The 23,162-nt window shown below is 39.7% G+C and overlaps 1 protein-coding gene across 3 annotated transcripts in view; it reads left to right on the top strand.

Annotated features, from left to right (window-relative positions):
• RBL1 (RB transcriptional corepressor like 1) overlaps positions 1–23,162 on the top strand; it is a 76,544-nt gene that overhangs the window by 15,787 nt on the left and 37,595 nt on the right. For 2 of the 3 annotated variants that reach the window (XM_045084180.1, XM_045084179.1), the window contains exons 7-11: positions 1,571–1,620; positions 4,896–5,082; positions 6,297–6,463; positions 12,527–12,639; positions 12,833–12,936. In XM_045084180.1, coding sequence (XP_044940115.1) covers positions 1,571–1,620; positions 4,896–5,082; positions 6,297–6,463; positions 12,527–12,639; positions 12,833–12,936 — 621 coding nt within the window. The other variant, XM_045084181.1, reaches the window with a different exon arrangement.

Genomic DNA, 23,162 nt, shown 5'->3' with positions numbered 1-23,162 from the left:
ATTTTGGTTTGCCTGGATTATCTAGGTTTTTTGGTTGTTGTCTTAGCATAATTATTATAGCACCTCCTTTCACTCCAGAAGAGTCCTAGTTTGGATAGTTGTCCTCCTACTCATGGGCTGCAGATGTTTTGTTTTGCTTATATAGAGTGTTCTTTATTTTTATTTCATTCACTTCTAATTTATATATAAAGACCTTTAATATAAAATCTCTCTCAAGGGGTACCTGGTTGGCTCATTTAAGTGTCTGACTTGATCTCAGCTCAGGTCTTGATATCAGGGTCATGAGTTTAAGCCCCATGTTGGGGGGGAAAAAAAAGGAAAGAAAATCTCTTTCAAAAATCAAGGACTATGGCAATACAAGGTTAGAATTTCTACATGAATTTCTACATGGATAACAATTGTTAAGCTAAGTGATGCCCACCTCTTTTTAAGATGGGAACTATGCTTTCTGTCCTCTTAAATTTATATATGTTGAACCCTGATTGCTGAAGGCATTTGAGTTTACAACCCTTATATGTAATAATCTAGGAATAGTGTGGGTGCATAGAGAATATTGTAAACAGGGGCACTTGGGTAGCTCAGTTGGTGGAGCATCCCAGTCTTGATCTAGGGTTGTGAGTTCAAGCCCCATGTTGGAGCCTAAAAAAAGAAAGAAAGAAAAGAAAATATTATATAAACTGTAGTTTTCTTCTCTCACTAACAATAGTACCTATATTCCCTTTGAATGTTTCCTTGCCTGACACATATTATCATTTAGTAAATGTTAGTTTCCCTTCTCCTTAGACCAATGTTTAAAATTGGACAGCTTTTGTCAGAATCACTTGGGGGAATTTATATAAAATGCTGCCTCAGCTCAGGATTTGTGGTCCATCAGTTTGCATTTTTTTAAAAATTCCCGGGGCACCTGGGTGGCTCAGTGGGTTAAAGCCTTTGCCTTCGGCTCAGGTCATGATCCCAGGGTCCTGGGATTGAGCCCAGCATCGGGCTCTCTGCTCAGTGGGAAGCCTGCTTCCTCCTCTCTCTCTGCCTGCCTCTCTGCCTACTTGTGATCTCTGTCTGTCAAATAAATAAATAAAATCTTTAAAAAAAAAAAAATTCCCCTAAGTGACTGCCTGAGTGGCCTAGTTGGTTGAGCATCCAACTTGGTTTCGGCTCAGGTCATGATCTCAGGCTCATGAGATCCAAACCCTGAGTTGGGCTCCATGCTGAGCCTGCTTGCGATTCTCTGTCTCCCTTTGCCCCTCCCCCCTATTCATGTGCTTTCTCTCTCAAATAAATACATCTTTAGGAAAAAAAAAACCGTATCTCTAAGTGATCCTTATGTCACTAGAATTTAGAAACCATTGCCACAGGCTAACTTAAAGGTATTTTTAAAAGTTTACTTTACATCTTTAAAATATTTTATTTGTGTGCTAAATAGGTTTTACTGGTTTAAAGGAAATACCGAGTAATTCTGTTTTGTGTGTATTTTTTATAACAACTGCAATGTGAAAATTTAGGTAAATGTCATGTTTTTGTATCTATGTTATTATGCTTAATTACATGTCAAAAAATGACTTTTTCTTCCCAGATTTTAAAAGGAGAATGCCTCCTGGACCTTTCGAGTTTTACTGATAATAGGTAAGTATTTAGCATTAATGGTATCTGCCATATTATAGGCTGTTGATGATTTATTGCAGTTTTTTAAGTGGAATATTATATTAAGGTAACTGCTCCAAACTTAGGTTCCTTCTGCATTAGTGGCATTGACTGAGGTTGTTACTAATCCTTGTTGTCTCTAAGTAAACATATTTTTTTTTAAGATTTTATTTATTTATTTGACAGATGGGGATCACAAGTAGGCAGAGGGGCAGGCAGAGAGAGATGGAGAAGCAGGCTCCCTGCAAAGCAGAGAGCCTGATGCGGGGCTCGATCCCAGAACCCTGGGACCATGACCCGAGCTGAAGGCAGAGGCTTTAGCCCACTGAGCCATCCAGGTGCCCCTAAGTAGACATATTTTAAGAAATCTTTGGCACTTAAAAAAAGAAAAGAAATCTTTGACACTTAAAAGAGCTCCTTCCAAAGAAACTCATAGAGACCCAGTGATTTCTGTATTTGAGTGTATGTTCCTTTACTAATCAAATATTGGCAAATTCAGAATATACCTATAAGACAAAGCCATTATTGTTCCCTTAGTGATCACATCTTAATTAGGTTCACCTAGTTTTCAGATTAAGTTTATATTCTCTTTTTGCTCATCTTTCAAAGTAATTTATTATTATTGTATATGTGAACATGAAGCATATCCATAATCAGATAGAAATGTCTGCTATTGTTAGGTGGGTAGAGTTTAGAGTTAAAAACTAGAAAGTTATTAGCTTTTCCAGGCCTTGGAGTCTAAATTTATCTTCAAGTCAAAATATATCCATTGTGGAGGTACCTGGCTGACTCAGTAGAGTGTGGGACTCTCAATCTTGGGGTTATGGGTTTGAACCCCATGTTGGATGTAGAGGTTACTTAAATATATATATTTTTAAAAGATTTTATTTATTTATTTGACAGAGAGAGAGAGGGAACACAAGCAGGGGGAGTTGGAGAGGGAGAAGCAGACTTCCTACTGACTGGGGAGCCCAACACAGGACTTGATCCCAGGACCCTGGGATCATGACCTAAGCCAAAAACAGATGCTTAATGACTGAGCCATCCAGGCACCCCTTAAATAAATATTTTTAAAAATCTACTGTGTAACTTAGTTTTATTCTAGCAGCTTAACATAATTCTCAGGGTATCTGACTTACTTAGAAGAGCATGCAACTCTTGATCTTGGGCTTGTGAGTTCGAGTTGGGTGTAGATTACTTAGAAATAAAATCTTTAGACCCACAACTATATGGCAAAGTAATGTCTGACAAAACAGGAAAGAATATCCAATGAGGGTTACCTGGGTGGCTCAGTGGGTTGAGCCTCCGCCTTCAGCCCAGGTCATGATCCCAGGGTCCTGGGATCGAGCCCCGCGTCGGGCTCTTTGTTCAGCAGGGAGCCTGCTTCCCTTCCTCTCTCTCTGCCTGCCTCTCTGCCTGCTTGTGATCTCTGTCTGTCAGATAAATAAATAAAATCTTAAAAAAAAAAAAGAATATCCAATGAAATAAAGGCAGTCTCTTCAATAAATGGTGCTGGGAAAATTGGACAGCAACATGCAGAAGAATCAAATTGGAGAGCTTCCTTGCGTCATACACAAAAACAAATTCAAAATGGATAAAAGACCTAAATGTGAGGTAGAAAACCCATCAAAATCCTAGAGGAGAACATTGGCAGCAACCTCTTTCACGTCAGCTGTAGCATCTTCTTACCAAACACATCACCGGAGACAAGAGAAACAAAAGCAAAAATGAACTGTTGGAACTTCATCAAAATAAAAAGCTACTGCACAACAAAGGAAACAATCAACAAAACTGTAAGACAGCTTATAGGATGGGAGAAGATATTTGCAAAGTATATATCTGACAAGGGTTAGTATCCAAAATCTATAAAGAACTTATCAAACTCAACAGCCAAAAAGCAAGTAATCCAGTTAAGAAATGAGCAGAAGATGGGGCTCCTGAGTGGCTCAAGTGTGTTAAGTCTTTGCCTTTGCCTCAAGTCATGATCTCAGGGTCCTGGGATCGAGCCCCGCATCGGGCTCTCTGCTCAGTGGGGAGCCTGCTTACCTTCCTCTCTCTCTGCCTGCCTCTCTGCCCACTTGTAATCTCTGTCAAATAAATAAATAAATAATCTAAAAAAAATTTAAAAATTAAAAAATTAAAAAAAAAATAGAAATGAGCAGAAGATATGAATAGACACTTTTCCAGAGAAGATGTCTAGATAGCTAGCAGACCCATGAAGAGATGCTCAACATCACTTATCAATAGGGAAATATAAATCAAAGCCATGATGAGGGGGCGCCTGGGTGGCTCAGTGGGTTAAAGCTTCTGCCTTCGGCTCAGGTCATGATCTCAGGGTCCTGGGGTCGAGCCCCACATTGGTCTCTCTGCTCAGCAGAGAGCCTGCTTTCTCCCTCTCTGCCTCCCTCTCTGCCTACTTGTGAACTCTGTCTGTCAAATAAATAAATCTTTAAAAAATTTTAAAAAAACAACCATGATGAAATACTACCTCACATCTCTCAGAATGGCTAAAATTAATAACACAGGAAACAAGTGTTGATGCAGAGAAAGGGAACCCTCTTGTGCTATTGGTGGGAATTCAAACTAATGAAGTCACTCTAGAAAACAGTATGGAGTTTCCTCAAAAAGTTAAAAATAGAACTACCCTGCAGTCCTGCAGTTACACTACTAGATAATTAACCAAAGCATACAAAAATGCAGATTTGAAGGGGTACATGCACCCTGGTGTTCATAGCAGCATGAACAATAGTAGCCAAACTATGTAGAGAGCCCAAATGGCCATTGACTGATGAATGGATAAAGAAGACATGGTATATATAGACAATGGAATATTACTCAGATATCAAAAAGAATGAAATCTTGCCTTTTGCAATGACATGGATGGAGCTAATGTGTATTATCCTAAGTGAAACAAGTCAGGCAGAGAAGGACAAATACCCTGTGATTTCACTCATATGTATAATATAAGAAACAAAACAGATGAACATGGGGGTGGGGAGGGAAACCATGAGAGACGCTTAAGAGAACAAACTGAGAGGCAATGCAGGGAGGTGGGTGGGAGATGGCCTAGATGGGTGATGGGTATTAAGAAAGGCATGGATATGATGAGCCCTGGGTGTTGTATGTAAAGTGATGAATCACTGTATTCTCCTGAAACCAACATAGCGCTGTATGTTTAACTAGAATTTAAATAAAAATTTGAAAAATAAAAAGAAAACAAAATAAAATCATTTTTAAATAAATAATTCTCTTTTCAGCAAAGCCGTGAACAAGGAGTATGAAGAATATGTTTTAACTGTGGGTGATTTTGATGAGAGGATCTTTTTGGGAGCAGATGCAGAAGAAGAAATTGGAACTCCTCGAAAGTTCACTGGTGACACCCAATTAGGGAAACTGACAGCACAAGCTAATGTGGACTGTAATCTTCAACAACACTTTGAAAAAGTAATATAACTTAGCCTGGCCTCAGTCTTGAATGATCTTTTTCTCTCTGTGTGTGATTCTACTAACAACAGAAGCATCTTTCAAGTTAAATCTTGAGTTTCTTCTACTAATTTATATTTCCCATGAAAGCCTTAAAAGGTAATTTTTTAAACTATGGCATTTAGTATTTTTACCTCATTTCTTGATGTTTTTCATATTTTTAATATATTTTCCCAGAATGTCTGGACTTTTCAGTAGGGTATGTGTCTTTGACATAAAAAAGGATTTATGTGGGGTGCCTGGGTGGCTCGGTCAGCTAAGCATCTGACTTCAACTCAGGTCATGATCTCAGGGGTCCTGGGATCAAGCCTTATGTTGGGCTCACTGCTCAACAGGGGGTCTGCTTTCTTTTTCCCTCTCCTTCTACCTGCCCCCTACTGCCGCACACAAGCTCACTTGCTCTCAAATAAATAAAATCTTTTCTTAAAAGGATTTATGCTTTCTATTCTTTCTTTGCATCACCTTAGCCACTGTTCTTTTACATTAAAATTTATTCTGTGCTTTCCCTGAACTTCAGCCATAGAATGCTGGACTTGATTATTAATAGTAAAGGCTTAATTCCATTTTTATATGTAAGATGGGAAGGGGTGTCCAGGTGGCCCAGTCCTTAAGCATCTGCCTTTGGCTCAGGTCATGATCCTGAGGTCCTGAGATTGAGTCCTGGGCAGGGAGTCACAGGGAAGCCTGCTTCTCCCTTTCCCTCCCCCAGCTTGTGTTCCCTCTCTCTGTGTCTTCTCTATGTCAAATAAATAAAATCGTTTTACTAATTAATTAATTAATTAAAATAAAATGGTTTGGAGGATGAGGTCTAATGGAAAATTCACTGGTCTAGAAGGTAGAAAACTTAAGTCTCAGTCCAAGCTCTGCCATTAACCTTATGAGCTTAAACAATTTTTTAATCTTTTTTGCCTGTTTCATATATAAAGTGAAAATGTATATATTTCAAATTAATATTATGATAAAATGAGATTATAGGTAGTAGGTGCTTTGAAAAAGTGTTACTTAAATGTAAGAATGTTATTAGCATAGTATTGGCAAAACTTCGATAGTCAACCAGAGGAGGGAGGAAAAAAGTCCTACTAAATATGAATAGAGAGGATAGTATATATACTGAATTAAACATATAATGAAGGCAAGGTAACTTTTTAATTTCATGGATTTTTCTTTTTTGACAGAAAACATCATTTGCACCTTCTACCCCACTGACAGGACGGCGGTATTTACGAGAAAAAGAAGCAGTAATTACTCCTGTTGCTTCAGCCACTCAAAGTGTGAGCCGGTTACAGAGTATTGTGGCTGGACTGAAAAATGCACCAAGTGAACAACTTACAAATATTTTTGAGTAAGTATAATAAAATTTTTCTAAATAAATTTTTTAAAGATTTTATTTATTTATTTGTTTGTTTGTTTGTTTGGAAGAAAGAGTACAAGCCAGAGAGAGGGACAGAGGGAAAGGGAGAAACAGACTCCCTGCCTAGCAGGGAGCCTGATGCGGGGCTTAATCCCAGGACCCTGAGATCATGACCTGAGCTGAAGGCAGACACTTAACCAACTGAGCCACCCAAGCACCCCTCTAAATAAATTTTAATCACAAAATATGTTGACCAATTAGATGAAAGTACCTATTAAAAGTAGAGGACACCTGTGTAGCTCAGTTGGTTAAGCGAATGCTTTCAGCTCAGGTGAGCCCCACATTGGGCTCCCTGCTCTGCAGGGGAGCCTGCTTCTCCCTTGCTCCCCCTGCTCGTGCTCGCTCTCTCTCTCCCTGTCAAATAAAATCTTTTAAAAAATTAAATAGAGATATTATTTCATAATATAGACTTTAAAGGGTAAATACTTCTGAAGGATATTTAACCCTAATATTCCACTCTTATACCTACCCCTAAGTTATTGTTTTTCTTTTTACACTGACTTGAAATGGGTTCAGTCTAAATGCCCATCAATGAGGTGACTGATTACTTATTGATGGTGCAGCCATAAATGGAATTTTGTGCAATTGTTTAAGATAAAGAGGCATGTGTCCTAGCAAAGATGGTAGAATAAAGCTAAATCAGAGAACCTAATTTCCTAATACTTAGTGAAATAAGAGAATTGAGGAAAGGAATGTGATTTCATGCTATAACTTTCCAAAATGATGGTCAAGAAAGGAATGGATGAGGGGCGCCTGGGTGGCTCAATGGGTTAAAGCCTCTGCCTTCAGCTCAGGTCATGATCTCAGGGTCCTGGGATCAAGCCCGCATCGGGCTCTCTGCTCAGCAGGAAGCCTGCTTCCCCCTCTTTCTCTGCCTGCCTCTCTGCCTACTTGCGATCTCTGTCTGTCAAATAAATAAAATCTCAAGAAAGAAAGAAAGAGAGAGGAAGGAAGGAAGGAAGGGAGGGAGGGAGGAAGGGAGGAAGGAAAGAAGGAAGGAAGGAAGGGCTGGGGATGCCTGGGTGGCTCAGTTGATTGGACGACTGCCTTCGGCTCAGGTCATGATCCCGGAATCGCAGGATCGAATCCCACATCCGGCTCCCAGCTCCATGGGGAGTCTGCTTCTCCCTCTGACCTTCTCCTCGCTCATGCTTTCTCTCACTGTCTCTCTCTCTCAAATAAATAAATAAATTCTTTAAAAAAAAAAAGAAAGAAAGAAAGGGATAAATGATTCTGATATGCCCAACTCTAAGAAGCATTACTAGAGAAAGAGAGGGTATGTTGATAGATACTGAGTATGCTCATTAATACCCCAGATGTAAAGAGAAACATGAATGAGTAAACAAATTGAATAAGAAGTCATAGATCTCCCCAAATGAAAGCCCCTGTATTCCACCACTAAGATCACAGCAGAAATATGAAAAATTCCCGGGGCCTGTCATTTTTCTACTGATTTGAGGGGAAAGCCTAATCCTCTTAGAACTAGAAGATATCCCTGATTAGATATAGCATAACCTGGAATAGGGATATTTAACTAAATCTTGGAAGAGTAAGCAAAGCCCTGGTCTTCTAATAAAAGCTGAATATAGCACTGGCTGAGCTCTCCTCTGCTCCCCAAACCTTAAGTCTATAGAAAAGTGGACAGAACAAGCCTAGCCTCAAACAAAGCTCAAAAGATAATCCCAGGGCTGCCTGGGTGGCTCAGTTGGTTAAGCGACTGCTTTCAGCATAGGTCTTGATCCTGGAGTTCTAGGATTGAGTCCTGCATTGGGCTCCCTGCTCAGCGGGGAGTCTGCTTCTCCTCTGCCCCTCCCACCTCTCATGTTCTCTCTCTCTCTTTCTCTCATTCTGCCTCTCAAATAAAATCTTTAAAAAAAAAAAAAGTTAATGCAAATTGCAAATAAGGTAATAAGACTTGTGAAGATGTTCCCTCATAGCATTTGAATAAATAGATCTGGACTGAACTGTTCATTTAAGCAGGAACAAGTTGAAAAGAATTGTTAAGGCAACGATGCAAACATTTTATAGCAACAAGAAAAGGAAGAAAATACAGTATGAAAAACAAAAAGAACCTAGAAACAAATGGGAACACATTCCATGTTCATGGATGGGAAGATTTAATGTTGTTAAAATGTCTTTATTACCCAAAGCAATCTACAGAGTCCATGCAATCCCTCTCAAAATGCCAGTGGCATTTTTTACAAAAATGAAAAAAATTCCTGGGGTGCCTGGGTGGCTCAGGTTCTGCCTTCGGCTTAGGTCATGATCTCAGGGTCCTGGGATTGAGTCCTGCATCAGGCTATCTGCTTAGCAGGGAGCCTGCTTCCCCCTCTCTCTGCCTGCTTCTCTGCCTACTTGTGATATCTCTCTGTAACAAATAAAATCTTTTTAAAAAATGAAAAAAATTCTTAAAATTGATAGGGAATTTCAAAGTACCTTTAATAGCCAAAACAAATTGAGAAAGAACAATAAAGCAGAAAACCTCACATTTCCTGATTTCAAAACTTTACAAAGCTACCATAGTCAAAACAGTATAGGATTACCATAAAGACAGGCATGTAGGGGTACCTGGGTAACTCAGTCATTAAGTGTCTATCTTCAGTTCAGGTCATGAACCAGGGTCCTGGGATCAAGCCCCGCATCGGGCTCCCTGCTCAGCTGGAAACCTGCTTCTCTCTCTCCCACTACCCCTGCTTGTATTCCCTCTCTCACTGTCTCTTTCTCTGTGTCAAATAAATAAATAAAATCTTAAAAAAAAAAAAAAAGAAGAAGAAGAAGACAGGCATGTAGACCAATAGAACAGACTAGAGAATGCCAAAATAAATCTTCATGCATTTGGTGAAATGATCTTTGACTAGGGCGCCAAAATTACACTATAGCGAAAGGATAATCTCTTCAACAAATGGTGCTGGGGAAAGTGGATGTCTATACAAACGAATAAAGATGAACTCTTATCTCACACCATATCCAAAAGTTAACTCAGAAAAGTTTGAAAACCTGAACACGAGACCTGGAACTCTACAACTAGAAAAGGCATAGAAGAAAAGCTTTATGACATTGAAATGGGCGATGATTTCTTGGATAGGACATGAAAAGTTCAGGTAACAAAAGTAAAAATAGACAAATGGGACTACATCGACCTTAAATACTTAAGTATAGCAAAGGAAAAAAAAGTAACCAGCCTGAGAGTAACAAATTAGAATGGTTGCCAGGGTTGAAAGTAAGAGAAATAAGTTGTTCAATGGGTATAGAGATGCGGTCCTAAAAGATGAAAAAGCTTTAGAGATCTGTTGTACAACAGTATGCATGTAATGGAAAATACTATAATGTACTCTTAAAAATTAAGGTCAATTTATGGGACGCCTGGGTGGCTCAGTTGGTTAAGCAGCTGCCTTTGGCTCAGGTCATGATCCCAGTGTCCTGGGATCGAGTCCCACATTGGGCTCCTTGCTCAGCAGGGAGTCTGCTTCTCCCTCTGCCTCTGCCTGCCATTCTGTCTGCCTGTACTCTCTCTCTCCCCCCCTCTCTCTCTGATAAATAAATAAAATCTATTCTTTTTTTTTTTTTAAGATTTTTATTTATTTATTTATTTGACAGAGAGAAATCACAAGTAGATGGAGAAGCAGGCAGAGAGAGAGAGAGGGAAGCAGGCTCCCTGCTGAGCAGAGAGCCCGATGCGGGACTCAATCCCAGGACCCTGAGATCATGACCTGAGCCGAAGGCAGGGGCTTAACCCACTGAGCCACCCAGGCGCCCCTACAGTCTTTAAAAAAAAAAAAAAATTAAGTTCAATTTGTTATGTGGTTTTTGTTGTTGTTGTTGTTATAAGATTTTTTAATACATAATTCAAAAAAAAAAACCTAAATAGAAGAAACATAACTCAAGAGGCACAGCTTGCATTAGAAGAAGTTGCTAAGAACATATTTTTGCCATATGTGCTCCCTGCCTCTGTCTATACATGACTCTGGTCTGTTTGAACATGGAGTTGGGAGTCCTTGAACCCTGCACTAATTATCTGGCCCTAGGCAAATCACTCTCTTTCTCTTAGTCTTGAATTTATTTGTCATTCCTTAATTAAGATTCTGTGTTTGAATGAATGACAGAAAGGTAACAGTTAATATAAAGGTAATGCCAAGTGACTTCCTTTTTAGTGCTTTATTTTGTAATTTGTTATTCTGTAGGGATTGATAAGAATTACATGCAGTTTATTGTTCCAGCACTATAAATATATACAGTTGACCCTTGAACAGCATGGGAGTTAAGGTCACTAACCCCCCACACAGTTGAAAATCTGTATATAAACTTGCTTTTTTTTTTTTGAGTAATCTCTCCACCCAACGTGGGGCTGGAACTCATGATTTCTCTCTCTAAAATAAATACATCTTTTAAAAAAAAAGATTTTAAGTAATCTTAACACTTAATATGGGGCTCAAACTTACAACCCCAAAATCAAGAATCCCATCCTCTACCTACAGAGCCAGCCAGGCGCCCCGTATATAACTTTTGACTCCTCATAAAATCAACTAGTAACGTCCTACAATTGATCAGAAGAAGACTTACCAATAACATGAACAGTTGATAGACATGTTTTGTACATTACATGTATTAAATACTGTATTCTTAGAATAAAGTAAACTAGTGAAAGGAAATGTTATTAAGGAATCATAAAGGAGGGCGCTTGGGTGGCTTAGCTGTTAAGTGTCTGCCTTCAGCTCAGGTCATGATCCTGGGGTCCTGGGATCGAGCCCCACATTGGGCTCCCTGCTCAACGGGGACCCTCCTTCTCCATCTCCCACTGCTTTTGTTCCCTCTCTCGCTGTGTCTCTCTCTGTCAGATAAATAAAATCTTTTTTTAAAAATCATTAAGAAGATAAAATATGTTTATAATACTGCGCTGTATTTACTGAAAAAACCACTTATAAATGGACTTGCACAGTTCAAACCCATTTTGTTCAAGGGTCAACTATAACTATTTTATATATACATGAATACTGCCACATCATCTTTTTTTTTTAAGTAGGCTCCATGCAGAACTTAGAGTCCATTTGAGGGCTTGAACTCATAACTCTGAGATTGAAAGTCAGACACTTAACCAACTGAACCACCCAGGCACCCCTCTATTTTAAGAAAAATAGAGGGTTTGGGGCACCTGGGTGGCTCAGTGGGTTGAGCCTCTGCCTTCGGTTCGGGTCATGATCTCAGGGTCCTGGGATTGAGCCACATGTTGGGCTCTCTGCTCAGTGGGGAGCCTGCTCCACGCCTCCCCCCCCCGCCTGCCTCTCTGTCTACTTGTGATCTCTGTCAAATAAATAAATAAAATCTTAAAAATATATATAGAGAGAGGGTTTATTAAATTATAATTTATATCAATGGGATTCATCCTTTTAACTGTATAATTGTATGAGACTTGACAAATGCATGCAGTTATATAACCACAATAAAGACTTAAAATAATTCCATTAACCCTCAAAATTTATGCCCCTTTTAGTCAACCCCTGTGTCAATTCCACCTCTGACAACAACTGATATATTTTCTTTCTTTTTTTTTTTTTTTTTAAAGATTTTATTTATTTATTTGACAGAGATCACAAGAAGGCAGAGAGGCAGGCAGAGAGAGAGAGAGGAGGAAGCAGGCTCCCTGCTGAGTAGAGAGCCCAACTGGGGACTCGATCCCAGGACCCTGAGATCATGACCTGAGCCAAAGGCAGCGGCTTAACCCACTGAGCCACCCAGGCGCCCCAACTGATATATTTTCTATTCCTATAATTTGCCTTTTCTAAAATGTTATATAAATAGAAACATAAAAAAGTTAATACTGACTCTGCTAATGTTGAATTTCCAAAACATTATGCCAAATGATTTGTTTAAAAGTTTTCAATTTATTTGAAATACACTGTTCATATATCAAGGCTTACAACTGGGACCAGAATTGGAATAAATGTTGGTAGTCTGGCGTTTTTCTCCTGGTAATTAGTTTCCTCTTGTATTTCATAGATCTTGTATGCGTAATCCTATGGAAAACATTATGAAAATAGTGAAAGGAATAGGAGAGACTTTCTGCCAACACTATACTCAATCAACAGATGAACAGCCAGGATCACACATAGGTAAGGAGACAAAACTAAACTTGACGCAGCATTAAAAGTAGACAGACTGGCCTGATAAAAAGGTAGAAATTAAATTATTTTCCTCCCCAGCTATTATTAATGTATGAGATTTAAGTTTATATAAGTTTTGTTCTTTGGTCCTTAACAGCTACATTTCATTAACATGTATTTTCCCTTTTATTCCCCTCCTTAGACTTTGCTGTAAACAGACTAAAGCTTGCAGAAATTTTGTATTATAAAATATTAGAGACTGTAATGGTTCAGGAAACACGAAGACTTCATGGAATGGACATGTCAGTAAGTAAATCTACTCTTCCAGCCACTGGCAAGGTCTGAAAATTCCTGAGCCTGAAAGCAGTGTGTTGAGAGGCTGCATAGTGTGTCTTGGGAATCAGCAGTTAATAGCAAACTTAGCCAGTATGATTAGCTAGTTGGCCTTAGTTGTCTTTTGCACATCCATAGCTAGCCACCTATGATACATCATCAGTATCATTTCCCTTCAGGTCCTTTTTTTGTCCTTCAATCCCAGCTAGCTAATAATGAGATGTACCCCCCCAACTGTTAACCCAATGATAATTAAGATATTTGCTTATACCTCCTAGGGATTTTGGAGGAATAAAATGCTTGTTAAAAAATTGCTCTGTTGGGGGGCGCCTGGGTGGCTCAGTGGGTTAAGCCGCTGCCTTCGGCTCAGGTCATGATCTCAGGGTCCTGGGATCGAGTCCCGCATCCGGCCCTTTGCTCAGCCGGGAGCCTGCTTCCCCCTCTGTCTCTGCCTACTTGTGATCTCTCTCTCAAATAAAATAAATAAAATCTTTTAAAAAAAAAAATTTTTATTTTTTAAGTAATCTCTACACCAAATGTGGGGCTCAAACTCAAAACCCTAAGATCAAGAGTCACCAACTGAGTCAGGCAGGTGCCCCAGCATTCACTTTTTTTTTAAAAATTCCTTTATATAGCTATTGGAGGGCGCCTGGGTTGCTCAGTGGGTTAACCCGCTGCCTTCGGCTCAGGTCATGATCTCAGGGTCCTGGGATCGAGTCCCGCATCGGTATATATAATATATATATATATATAAGGAAAACCTTATATATACCTATTGGAGAGAGTGGCCAGAGTTATCAAATGTTCCAAGAAAACAAAGCAATTTTTTTATTTTTTAGAGAGAGTGAAAGAGTGCAAGAAGGGAGGGGTGAAAGGAAAAAAGATAATCCCAAGCAGGCTCCATGCTCAGCATGGAGCCTGATGCAGGTCTTGATCTCACAACCCTGAGATCATGACATGACCTAAAATCAAAAGTCTGACACTTAACTGACTGAGCCACATAGGCACTCCACAGAGCAATTTTAAGATTTTATTTATTTGACAGACAGAGATAACAATTCGGCAGAGAGGCAGGCAGAGAGAGAGGAGGAAGCAGGTTCACTGCGGAGCAGAGAACCCGATGCAGGGCTCGATCCCAGGACCCTGGGATCATGATCTGAACCGAAGGCAGAGGCTTTAACCCACTGTGCCACCCAGGCGCCCCCAACAGAGCAATTTTTTTTTTTTAAAGATTTTATTTATTTATTTGTCAGAGATAGAGGGAGAGAGAGCGAGTGAGCACAGGCAGACAGAGAGGCAGAGGGAGAAGCAGGCTCCCTGCTGAGCAAGGAGCCCGATATGGGACTCGATCCCAGGACACTGAGATCATGACCTGAGCCGAAGGCAGCGGCCTAATCCACTGAGCCACCCAGGCGCCCAAAAAATAAAATCTTTATAAATAAATAGTCAAAGCTGTTGGAGTGCCTGGCTGGCTCAGTTGGTAGAGTATGTGACTCTTGATCTTGGGGTCATGAGTTCAAGCCTGCTGGGTGTAGAGCTTACTATAAATAAGCAAATATATATATATATATATATATATATATATATATACACATACATACAGTTTATAAAAACTCAAAGCTCTTATATGATCTTTCACTTTCCTCCTCTTCCTTGTCACTGTTGGAGTCCTCTGACTTTGCATTCCAGTAGGAACAGGCTGATATCAAGGGGTGCTTCACAACTAATGTAATAAAATTTCTCTTCTCTTTTCTTTCTGGAAATTTTCCTCTCTCTTCTGAGTTAGTCACCCTTTTTCCTGGATTCCATGGCTTTCTCTTTTATGATTTATCTTAATATATGTGTTTTGGTTTTTTAAAAAGATGTTATTTATTTATTTGACAGTGAGAACAGGAACACAAGCAGGGGGAGTGGGAGAGGGTATGCAGGCTTCCCATAAGCCAGAGAGCCCTATGTGGGGCTCAATCCCAGTACCCTAGGATCATGACCTGAGCTGAAGGCAAATGCTTAACAACTGATCCACTCAGGCCCCTCATCCTAATATTGGACAAAGCATATGCTTCCGTAACTTTCTGAAAAAGAAGTAAATTTTCAACTTTTTATTTTGAAATAATTACCTTTGAGGTGAGTTTCTTGTAGGCAGTATATAACTGAGTCACATTTTTTAATCTACTCTCTTAGTTTCTTTAAAGAAAATTATAAAAATAGTACAGAGATCAGGTGTCCCCAGTGGCTGCATTTTACATGGTGTAATATCAAAACCAGGAAATGAACATTGGAATAATATCTGCCTTCCTGTTTATCATTGCGTCCTTGTAGGTTAATTCAGTAGTGCCCCCAAAATCAAGATTCTCAGTTGTTCTGTTATCACAATGATCTCCCTCATGCTACCTTTTGAAGTCATACTTACTCCACTCACATTTCCTGTGAGTTCAGTTCTTTTAAATTTGTTGAGGTTTATCTTATGAACCCCAGTGTGTATTCTGCTGTTGTTGGGTGGAGTGTTCTCTAAATGTCAGTTCTTTTGTGTTGGTTGATGGTGGTGTTGACCTCTGTATTCTTACTGATTTTCTGTCTAGTTTTATCAAGTGTTGAGAGAACAGCATTGAAGTCTCCAAATGTTATGGTAGATTTATCTATTTCTCCTTTCAGTTCTTTTTCCTTAAGATTTTAAGTAATAATTCCACCCAGTGTAGGGCTCAAACTCACAACCCCAAGATCAAAATTTGCATGCTTTACTGACAAAGTCAGCTAGGGCCCCCTCTCCTTTCAGTTCTATTAGATTTTTTTAAATCCATGTATTTTGAAGCTCTGCTGTTTGCTACATACACATTAAGGATTGCTATGTCTTCTTGGTAATTGATCCTTTATCATGAGGTAATGTCCTTTCTGAAGCTGATAACTCTTTTTGTTTTTATTTTTAAGATTTTATTTATTTGACAGAGAGCGACACAGTGAGAGAGGGAACACAAACAGAGGGAGTGGGAGAAGGAGAAGCAGGCTCTCCGTCCTACAGGGAACATACAGGGCTCACTCAGAACCCTCGGATCAGGACTTGAGCCAAAGGCAGACGCTTAACAACTGAACCACCCAGGCACCCCTATTACAAAGTCTGTCATTTTTTTACATATAGCCACTCCTGCTTTCTTTTGATTAATGTTTGCATGGTCTTTTTCCATACTTTTATTTTTAACCTATATTTGAGGTGAGTTTCTTGTAGGCAGTATATAACTGAGTCACATTTTTTAATCTACTCTCTTAGTTTCTTTAAATTGTTAATTATTATATATTAGGGTATAAGTCTGCCATTTTATTTCTTGTTTTCTGATTGTTCTTTTCGTCCCCCCCCCCACTTTCCTGTTGATTACTTGAACATTATTTAGTAAGCTTTGTGCCCAAAATGGTTATTGAACTCAAGTCCCTGAGATCAAGAGTCACATGGGGGCACCTGGGTGATTAAATTGGTTGGGTAGCTGCCTTCGGCTCAGATCATGATCTTGGAGTCCTAGGATTGAGTCCCACATAGGGCTCCCAGCTTAGCGGGGAGTCTGCTTCTTCCTCTGACCCTCTCCCCTCTCATGCTCTCTCCCACTCTCTGTCAAATAAATCTTTTTTTAAAAAAAATAATTTATTTTAAAAAAATAAAATCTTTTTTTAAAAAAGTCACACAGTCTACAGACTGAGCCAACCTGGTACCCTTACTTGAACATTTTTTAGAGTCTATAGATTTGTTTAGTGGTTGCTCTAAGTATTACATTATATATGCATAACTTCACAGTCCATTAGTATAGACATTTTGTAGTTCAATAAAATGTGGAAGCCTTAAGTCCCTTTATTAAAAGTCTGCATAATGGGAGCACCTGGATGGTGCAGTTGGTTAAACATCGAGCTCTTGCGGGGCGCCTGGGTGGCTCAGTGGTTTAAAGCCTCTGCTTTCAGCTCCGGTCACGGTCCCAGCATCCTGGGATCGAGCCCCACATTGGGCTCTCGGCTCCAAGGGGAGCCTGCTTCCTCCTCTCTCTGCCTGCCTCTCTGCCTGCTTGTGATCTCTGTCTGTCAAATAAATAAATAAAATTTAAAAAATAAATTAAAAAAAAAATCCAGCTCTTGGTTTCAGCTCAGGTTATGATCTCAGGGTCATGAGATTGAACCCCATGTTGGGCTCTGCGCTCAGTACAGACTCTCTGCTTAAACTCTCCCTCTACCACTCCCCAACCTCTAAAAATAAGTAAATAAATCTTTAAACACTCTGCATAGATTCACACTTGATTGATGTTTGTTTGTATAGAATTTTAGACTGATAGTCATTTTGCTTTATGATCTTGAAGGCATTACTTCATTATCTTCTACATTCCAGTGTTGCTAATTAGAAATCCAATGGCATTCTAATTTTTACTACTGCTATGTGATCTGTTGTTATCTTCTGGAATCTTAGTAGTATCTTCCTTTTATGTCTTATGTTCTAAAATTTACAATAAAGTCTTATCGTGGTCTTTTCATTCATGTGTTGAGCATTCCTACAAAGGTGCCGTGTTAGTCCAGAAATTTATGTCTTGCAGTTCTGGATCATTTTATTGCATTATTTCTTAGATAACATATTGCCAACTGTTTTATCTTTCTGGAGCTGTTACTACTCAGTTGAGGAACTTTGTGGATGGACCCTTTTCTCTTATTTTCCATTTCTTTATTCTACTTCTAAGGATATTTACTCAACTTTTCGTCCTCCAGTTCTAATGAATTTTTTTTATTTTTGGTGTATTCTTATTTCTAAGATCTCTTTCTTGTTCCATGAGGTTAAATTTAGATTTCTTTGGTGTCTTATGTTGAATTTGTTGTCCCTTTCTTCTGAGTTTTTTTGGCTTTATTTATTTACTTATTTATTTAATAATTTTTTTAAGGGGCGCCTGGATGGCTCAGTGGGTTAAGCTGCTGCCTTCAGCTCAGGTCATGATCTCAGAGTCCTGGGATCAAGTCCCGCATCGGGCTCTCTGCTCAGCAGAGAGCCTGCTTCCCTCTCTCTCTCTCTGCCTGCCTCTCCATCTACTTGTGATTTCTCTCTGTCAAATAAATAAATAAAATCTTAAAAAAAAATAATAATTTTTTTTAAATTTTAAGTAGGCTTCATACCTCAGAGAGCTCGAACTCACAACTTTGAAATCAAGAATCACTTGCTTTATCTACTGAGCCAGCCAAGAGCCCCTTTGGGATTTTTTTTTTTAAAGATTTTATTTATTTATTTGACAGAGATCACAAGTAGGCAGAGAGGCAGGCAGAGAGAGAGAGGAGGAAGCAGGCTCCCTGCTGAGCAGAGAGCCCCAGGACCCTGGGATCATGACCCTGAGCAAAGGCAGAGGTTTTAACCTACTGAGCCACCCAGGTGGCCCGTATTTCCACATCTTAAAATATGTTATCCTGTCAGTATAGCTGATTCTTTTCTTTTTTTTTTTAAGATTTTATTTATTATTTGAGAGAGAGAGAGAGAGAGCGCGAGCGCACAAGAGGGGGAGGGTCAGAGGGAAAAGCAGACTCCCCGATGAGTGGGGAACCCACTGTGGGGCTGGATCCTTGGGACTCAGAAACCATTACCTGAGTCAAATGCAGACACTTAACTGAGTAAGCCACCCAGGTGCCCCAGTATACCTGATTTTTTTTTTTTTTAAGATTTTATTTATTTGACAGAGAGAGAGAGATCACAAGTAGGCAGAGAGGCAGGCAGAGAGAGAGAGGAGGAAGCAGGCTCCCTGCTGAGCAGAGAACCCCAGGACCCTGGGATCATGACCCTGAGCAAAGGCAGAGGTTTTAACCTACTGAGCCACCCAGGTGGCCCGTATTTCCACATCTTAAAATATGTTATCCTGTCAGTATAGCTGATTCTTTTCTTTTTTTTTTTTAAGATTTTATTTATTATTTGAGAGAGAGAGAGAGAGAGAGCGCGAGCGCACAAGAGGGGGAGGGTCAGAGGGAAAAGCAGACTCCCCGATGAGTGGGGAACCCACTGTGGGGCTGGATCCTTGGGACTCAGAAACCATTACCTGAGTCAAATGCAGACACTTAACTGAGTAAGCCACCCAGGTGCCCCAGTATACCTGATTTTTTTTTTTTTTTAAGATTTTATTTATTTGACAGAGAGAGAGAGATCACAAGTAGGCAGAGAGGCAGGCAGAGAGAGAGAGGAGGGGAAGCTGGCTCCTTGCTGAGCAGAGAGCCTGATGCGGGGCTCGATCCCAGGACCCTGAGATCATGACCTGAGCCGAAGGCAGAGGCTTAACCCACTGAGCTACCCAGATGCCCCAGTATAGCTGATTCTTAAATGAATGAATTTAAGATTACGAATGGGTCCATTTAGAGCAAGCAGACTAAAGATTATTTTACACATGCATCCAAATAAGATATCTGGAAATATACATAAAAAACTGGAAACGGGGCGCCTGGGTGGCTGAGTGGGTTAAAGCCACTGCCTTGGGCTCAGGTCATGGTCTCAGGGTCCTGGGATTGCGTCCCGCATTGGGCTCTCTGCTCAGCAGGGAGCCTGCCCCCCTCCCCCGCCTGCCTCTCCATCTACTTGTGATCTCTCTCTGTCAAATAAATGAATAAAATCTTAAAAAAAAAAACTGGAAACGGTAGTTACTTAAGCAAAGAGGAATTCAATAGTGGTGAGCTAGGAACAAGGAAATTTACTTTTTACTCTGTATCTTTGATATGTTTTAAACGTTGTACTTATTCCAAAGAATAACCTAATAAATAAATGTATGCTATAAAATAAAGGAAACAGACTGTCATGTATGTATGCTATGATACTTAAGATATTTTTTAGTACCTGTTTTTATTGATTAGCTGTTAATTTTAAAAATGCACCTAAGAACTTCTAGGCATTTTGTTATTTCAGAAATGATTTTTCTCCATATATTTGATTTTGAAAAATAAGATGAAGGAATAGAGAAACATGAGTTAATTTCCATATACAATCACAATGTCATTGCTATGGCCCTAAAGTTTGAAATGCAACAGGCAAAAGCAAAAATCCATGTAGTTAGAGCATGTTAGATGTTAACTGAATTTGTGACTAAAGTAACAAACCAAAGGCTAATTTCTTCAGTATATAAGTTTCTATGAATCAACATGAAAAAGGCTAACAAACATCCTCAAAATGAGGAAAGGATTTGCATACTTAGAAAAGGAAATAACATAGCATTGAAGACAGGAAAAGGTGCTCAACCTTTCTAAAAAGGCAAACTTAACCACTGAAAAAAACATTTTTTAACCTCTTCAGTTGTCAAAAATCCTAAAGTTTGAAAATGCTTCAGTGACTCCTCATTTCAGAATGAAGCCAAACTCTTTGTCATGGCCTACCAGTCACTGGGAATTTGGGTCTGGTCCTTGATTTAACTTCTTTTCCTTCTGCCTTTATTTGCTTTTTCATCCTCCCCTAGTCATCCTGGCCTTCTGATGCTTCCTGGAATACCCTAGGCGACCCTATGCATTATGACTTTTGAAATGCCTATTTCCGTTGCCAATAATAATCTTTCCCCAGGTCTGCAGAGTTAACTTCCTTACTTCCTTCAAGTCTGCTCAAATATCACCCCATGAAACCCAGAAGCACTACACTCCTGATTCCTTAGACCCTGATCATTCTTTCCAGAACATATTCCAGCTTCTAACATACTATATGATTTTATGTTTATTTATACTATGTATTATTATACATAACATTATTTTTGTCCCCTGCTAGAAATATAAACCCCACTAGAGAAGGGATTTTGGTTTATTTCATTCACTGATGTGTTGTAATCACCTAGAACACTGCCTGAATCCAATAAATATTTGTAGAGTTAATGTCACATTGTGCTGGCAAGGTGGTAGGGAGAAAAGCATGCCCTTACATCTCTGGGGGGTAAAACTGTTATTACCTCCATAAAAGTCATTTGGCAGTATTTTAATATGAAATGACAAGTGACATATCCTTCAACCTGGCAATTGCACTTTTAGAATTTTCTTCTGAAGACACATTTGACCTTGTGTGAAATACACATATCTGTAGTTACTGTAGCACTTTTTATGCCAAAGATTGGAAATTATCTAAGTGTCCATTATTATAACAAGTAAAATGAAATCCTGGGCAGGAATAAAGAATGAGAAAACTCTTATAGAAAAATCTCAAAGATATTAATGTGTAAAGTGTAGAAAAATGCAAGGGATATAGAATACTATAATTTGTGAGAAAAGGGAAGAGAATACACATATTTTCTCATAAATGCATAATTTTACCTTGGAGATCTAAGAAACCAGTAGCATGATACCTTCAGGGAGGTGAAATGGATGGCTGGGAATATATATTTTTTTAAAGATTTTATTTATTTGACAGAGAGAGATCACAAGTAGGCAGAGAGGCAAGCAGAGAAAGAGAGGAGGAAGCAGGCTCCCTTCTGAGCAGAGAGCCCAATGTGGGACTCGATCCCAGGAACCTGAGATCATGACCTGACCTGAAGGCAGAGGCTAAACCCACTGAGCCACCCAGGTGCCCCTGGCTGGGAATATTTTATAACTTCTGAACTTTGAAAACATACGTATTACGTATTATTTTTAATACGTAATACGTATTATTTTTAAAATTTTTGTAAAGATTTTATTTATTTATTTGACAGAGATAGATCACAAGGAGGCAGAGAGAGAGGAAGGGAAGCAGGCCCCTTGCTGAGCAGAGAGCCAGATTCGGGGCTCGATGTGGGGCTCTATTCCAGGACCCAGGGATTAGGACCTGAGCTGAAGGCAGAGGCTTTAACCCACTGAGCCACCCACGCGCCCCTGGGATTTTATTTTTAAGTAATCTCTACACCTACCATGGAACTCACTTACAACCCCAGAATCAAGAGTTGCATGCTCCACCAACTCAGCCAGCCAGGTGCTCTTTTTCTGTTTTTGTTTTTGTTTTTTAAAGGTTTTATTTATTTATTTGACAGAGATCACAAGGAGGCAGAGAGACAGGCAGAGAGAGAGGAGGAAGCAGGCTCCCTGCTGAGCAGAGAGCCCGATGCGGGGCTGGATCCCAGGACCCCGGGATCATGACCTGAGCCGAAGGCAGAGGCTTTAACCCACTGAGCCACCCAGGCGCCCCTCTTTTCCTGTTTTAATCTTTGTCTTTCAATTGGAGGATTTCCTCATATGTTGGCTTATTCTTGGATATCCACATGTATTTGAATAAAAATGAAACGTTAATAAACCCTTATGGTCACTGAGCAGTTTGCTTCAAAGCTTTGTATGTAAGAATGAGAATGTAAGTCCAGCAGTCTCATGTGACCATGTAGTATTAGGGATCTTCAACTCTTGGTGTCTTTTTTAAGATATTATTTATTTATTATAGTGAGAGCGAGCACAAGCAGGGTGAGGGGCATAGGGAGAAGCAGACTCCCTGCTGTGCAGGGAAGCCCTATATGGGGCTCTATCCCAGGACACCGGGATCATGACCTGAGCTGAAGACAGACACTTAATTGACTAAGCCACCCAGACACCCAACTGTTGGTATTCTTTTTTTTTTTTTTAAGATTTTTTTTTTTTTTTTTTTGACAGAGAGAAATCACAAGTAGATGGAGAGGCAGGTAGAGAGAGAGAGGGAAGCAGGCTCCCTGCTGAGCAGAGAGCCCGATGCGGGACTCGATCCCAGGACTCTGAGATCATGACCTGAGCCGAAGGCAGTGGTTTAACCCACTGAGCCACCCAGGCGCCCCACTGTTGGTGTTCTTAATGTTCTGAAATATTTCTGTTTCGGTAGAGAAGTATCTGCTCATCTCTTACATGAACATTCGTATTGTGGAGTAGAGCAAAGAAGGGAAGCTTGGTCTCACAATGCAGTATGCAGACTTTCACATAAAACCAGTCTCTTCTATGCCTGGTGTTCTCAAGCTCCACGTCTCCCTAATTCAGAATGGGGCTTGAGTGGGGACTTGAGTTCTAACTACAACAAACTTTCAAATCATCCATTCACATTAGCCCCTGCCTAATCTCTACTTTCCATTCTATCTATACCCTCAATTGCTGTGTTTTACCTAGGTTGTATGGAACAAATTCATTAATTCTAAGTGTCTCTCTTGAGGCCCTTGTTTGACCATCCTACTTTCTACTAGGTAATTTGTCATGTACTCTAGTTTGTAGTTACAGCTGACTTCTAGTTTTATCCAAGGTAGTTTCTGTTTCTTATTCTCTTT

This window comes from Mustela putorius, unplaced genomic scaffold (assembly GCF_011764305.1).
Source record: "Mustela putorius furo isolate JIRA1106 unplaced genomic scaffold, ASM1176430v1.1 tig00000743_pilon_pilon_pilon, whole genome shotgun sequence".
Taxonomy (NCBI): domain Eukaryota; kingdom Metazoa; phylum Chordata; class Mammalia; order Carnivora; family Mustelidae; genus Mustela; species Mustela putorius.
This window is presented reverse-complemented; position numbering and strand designations above follow the sequence as displayed.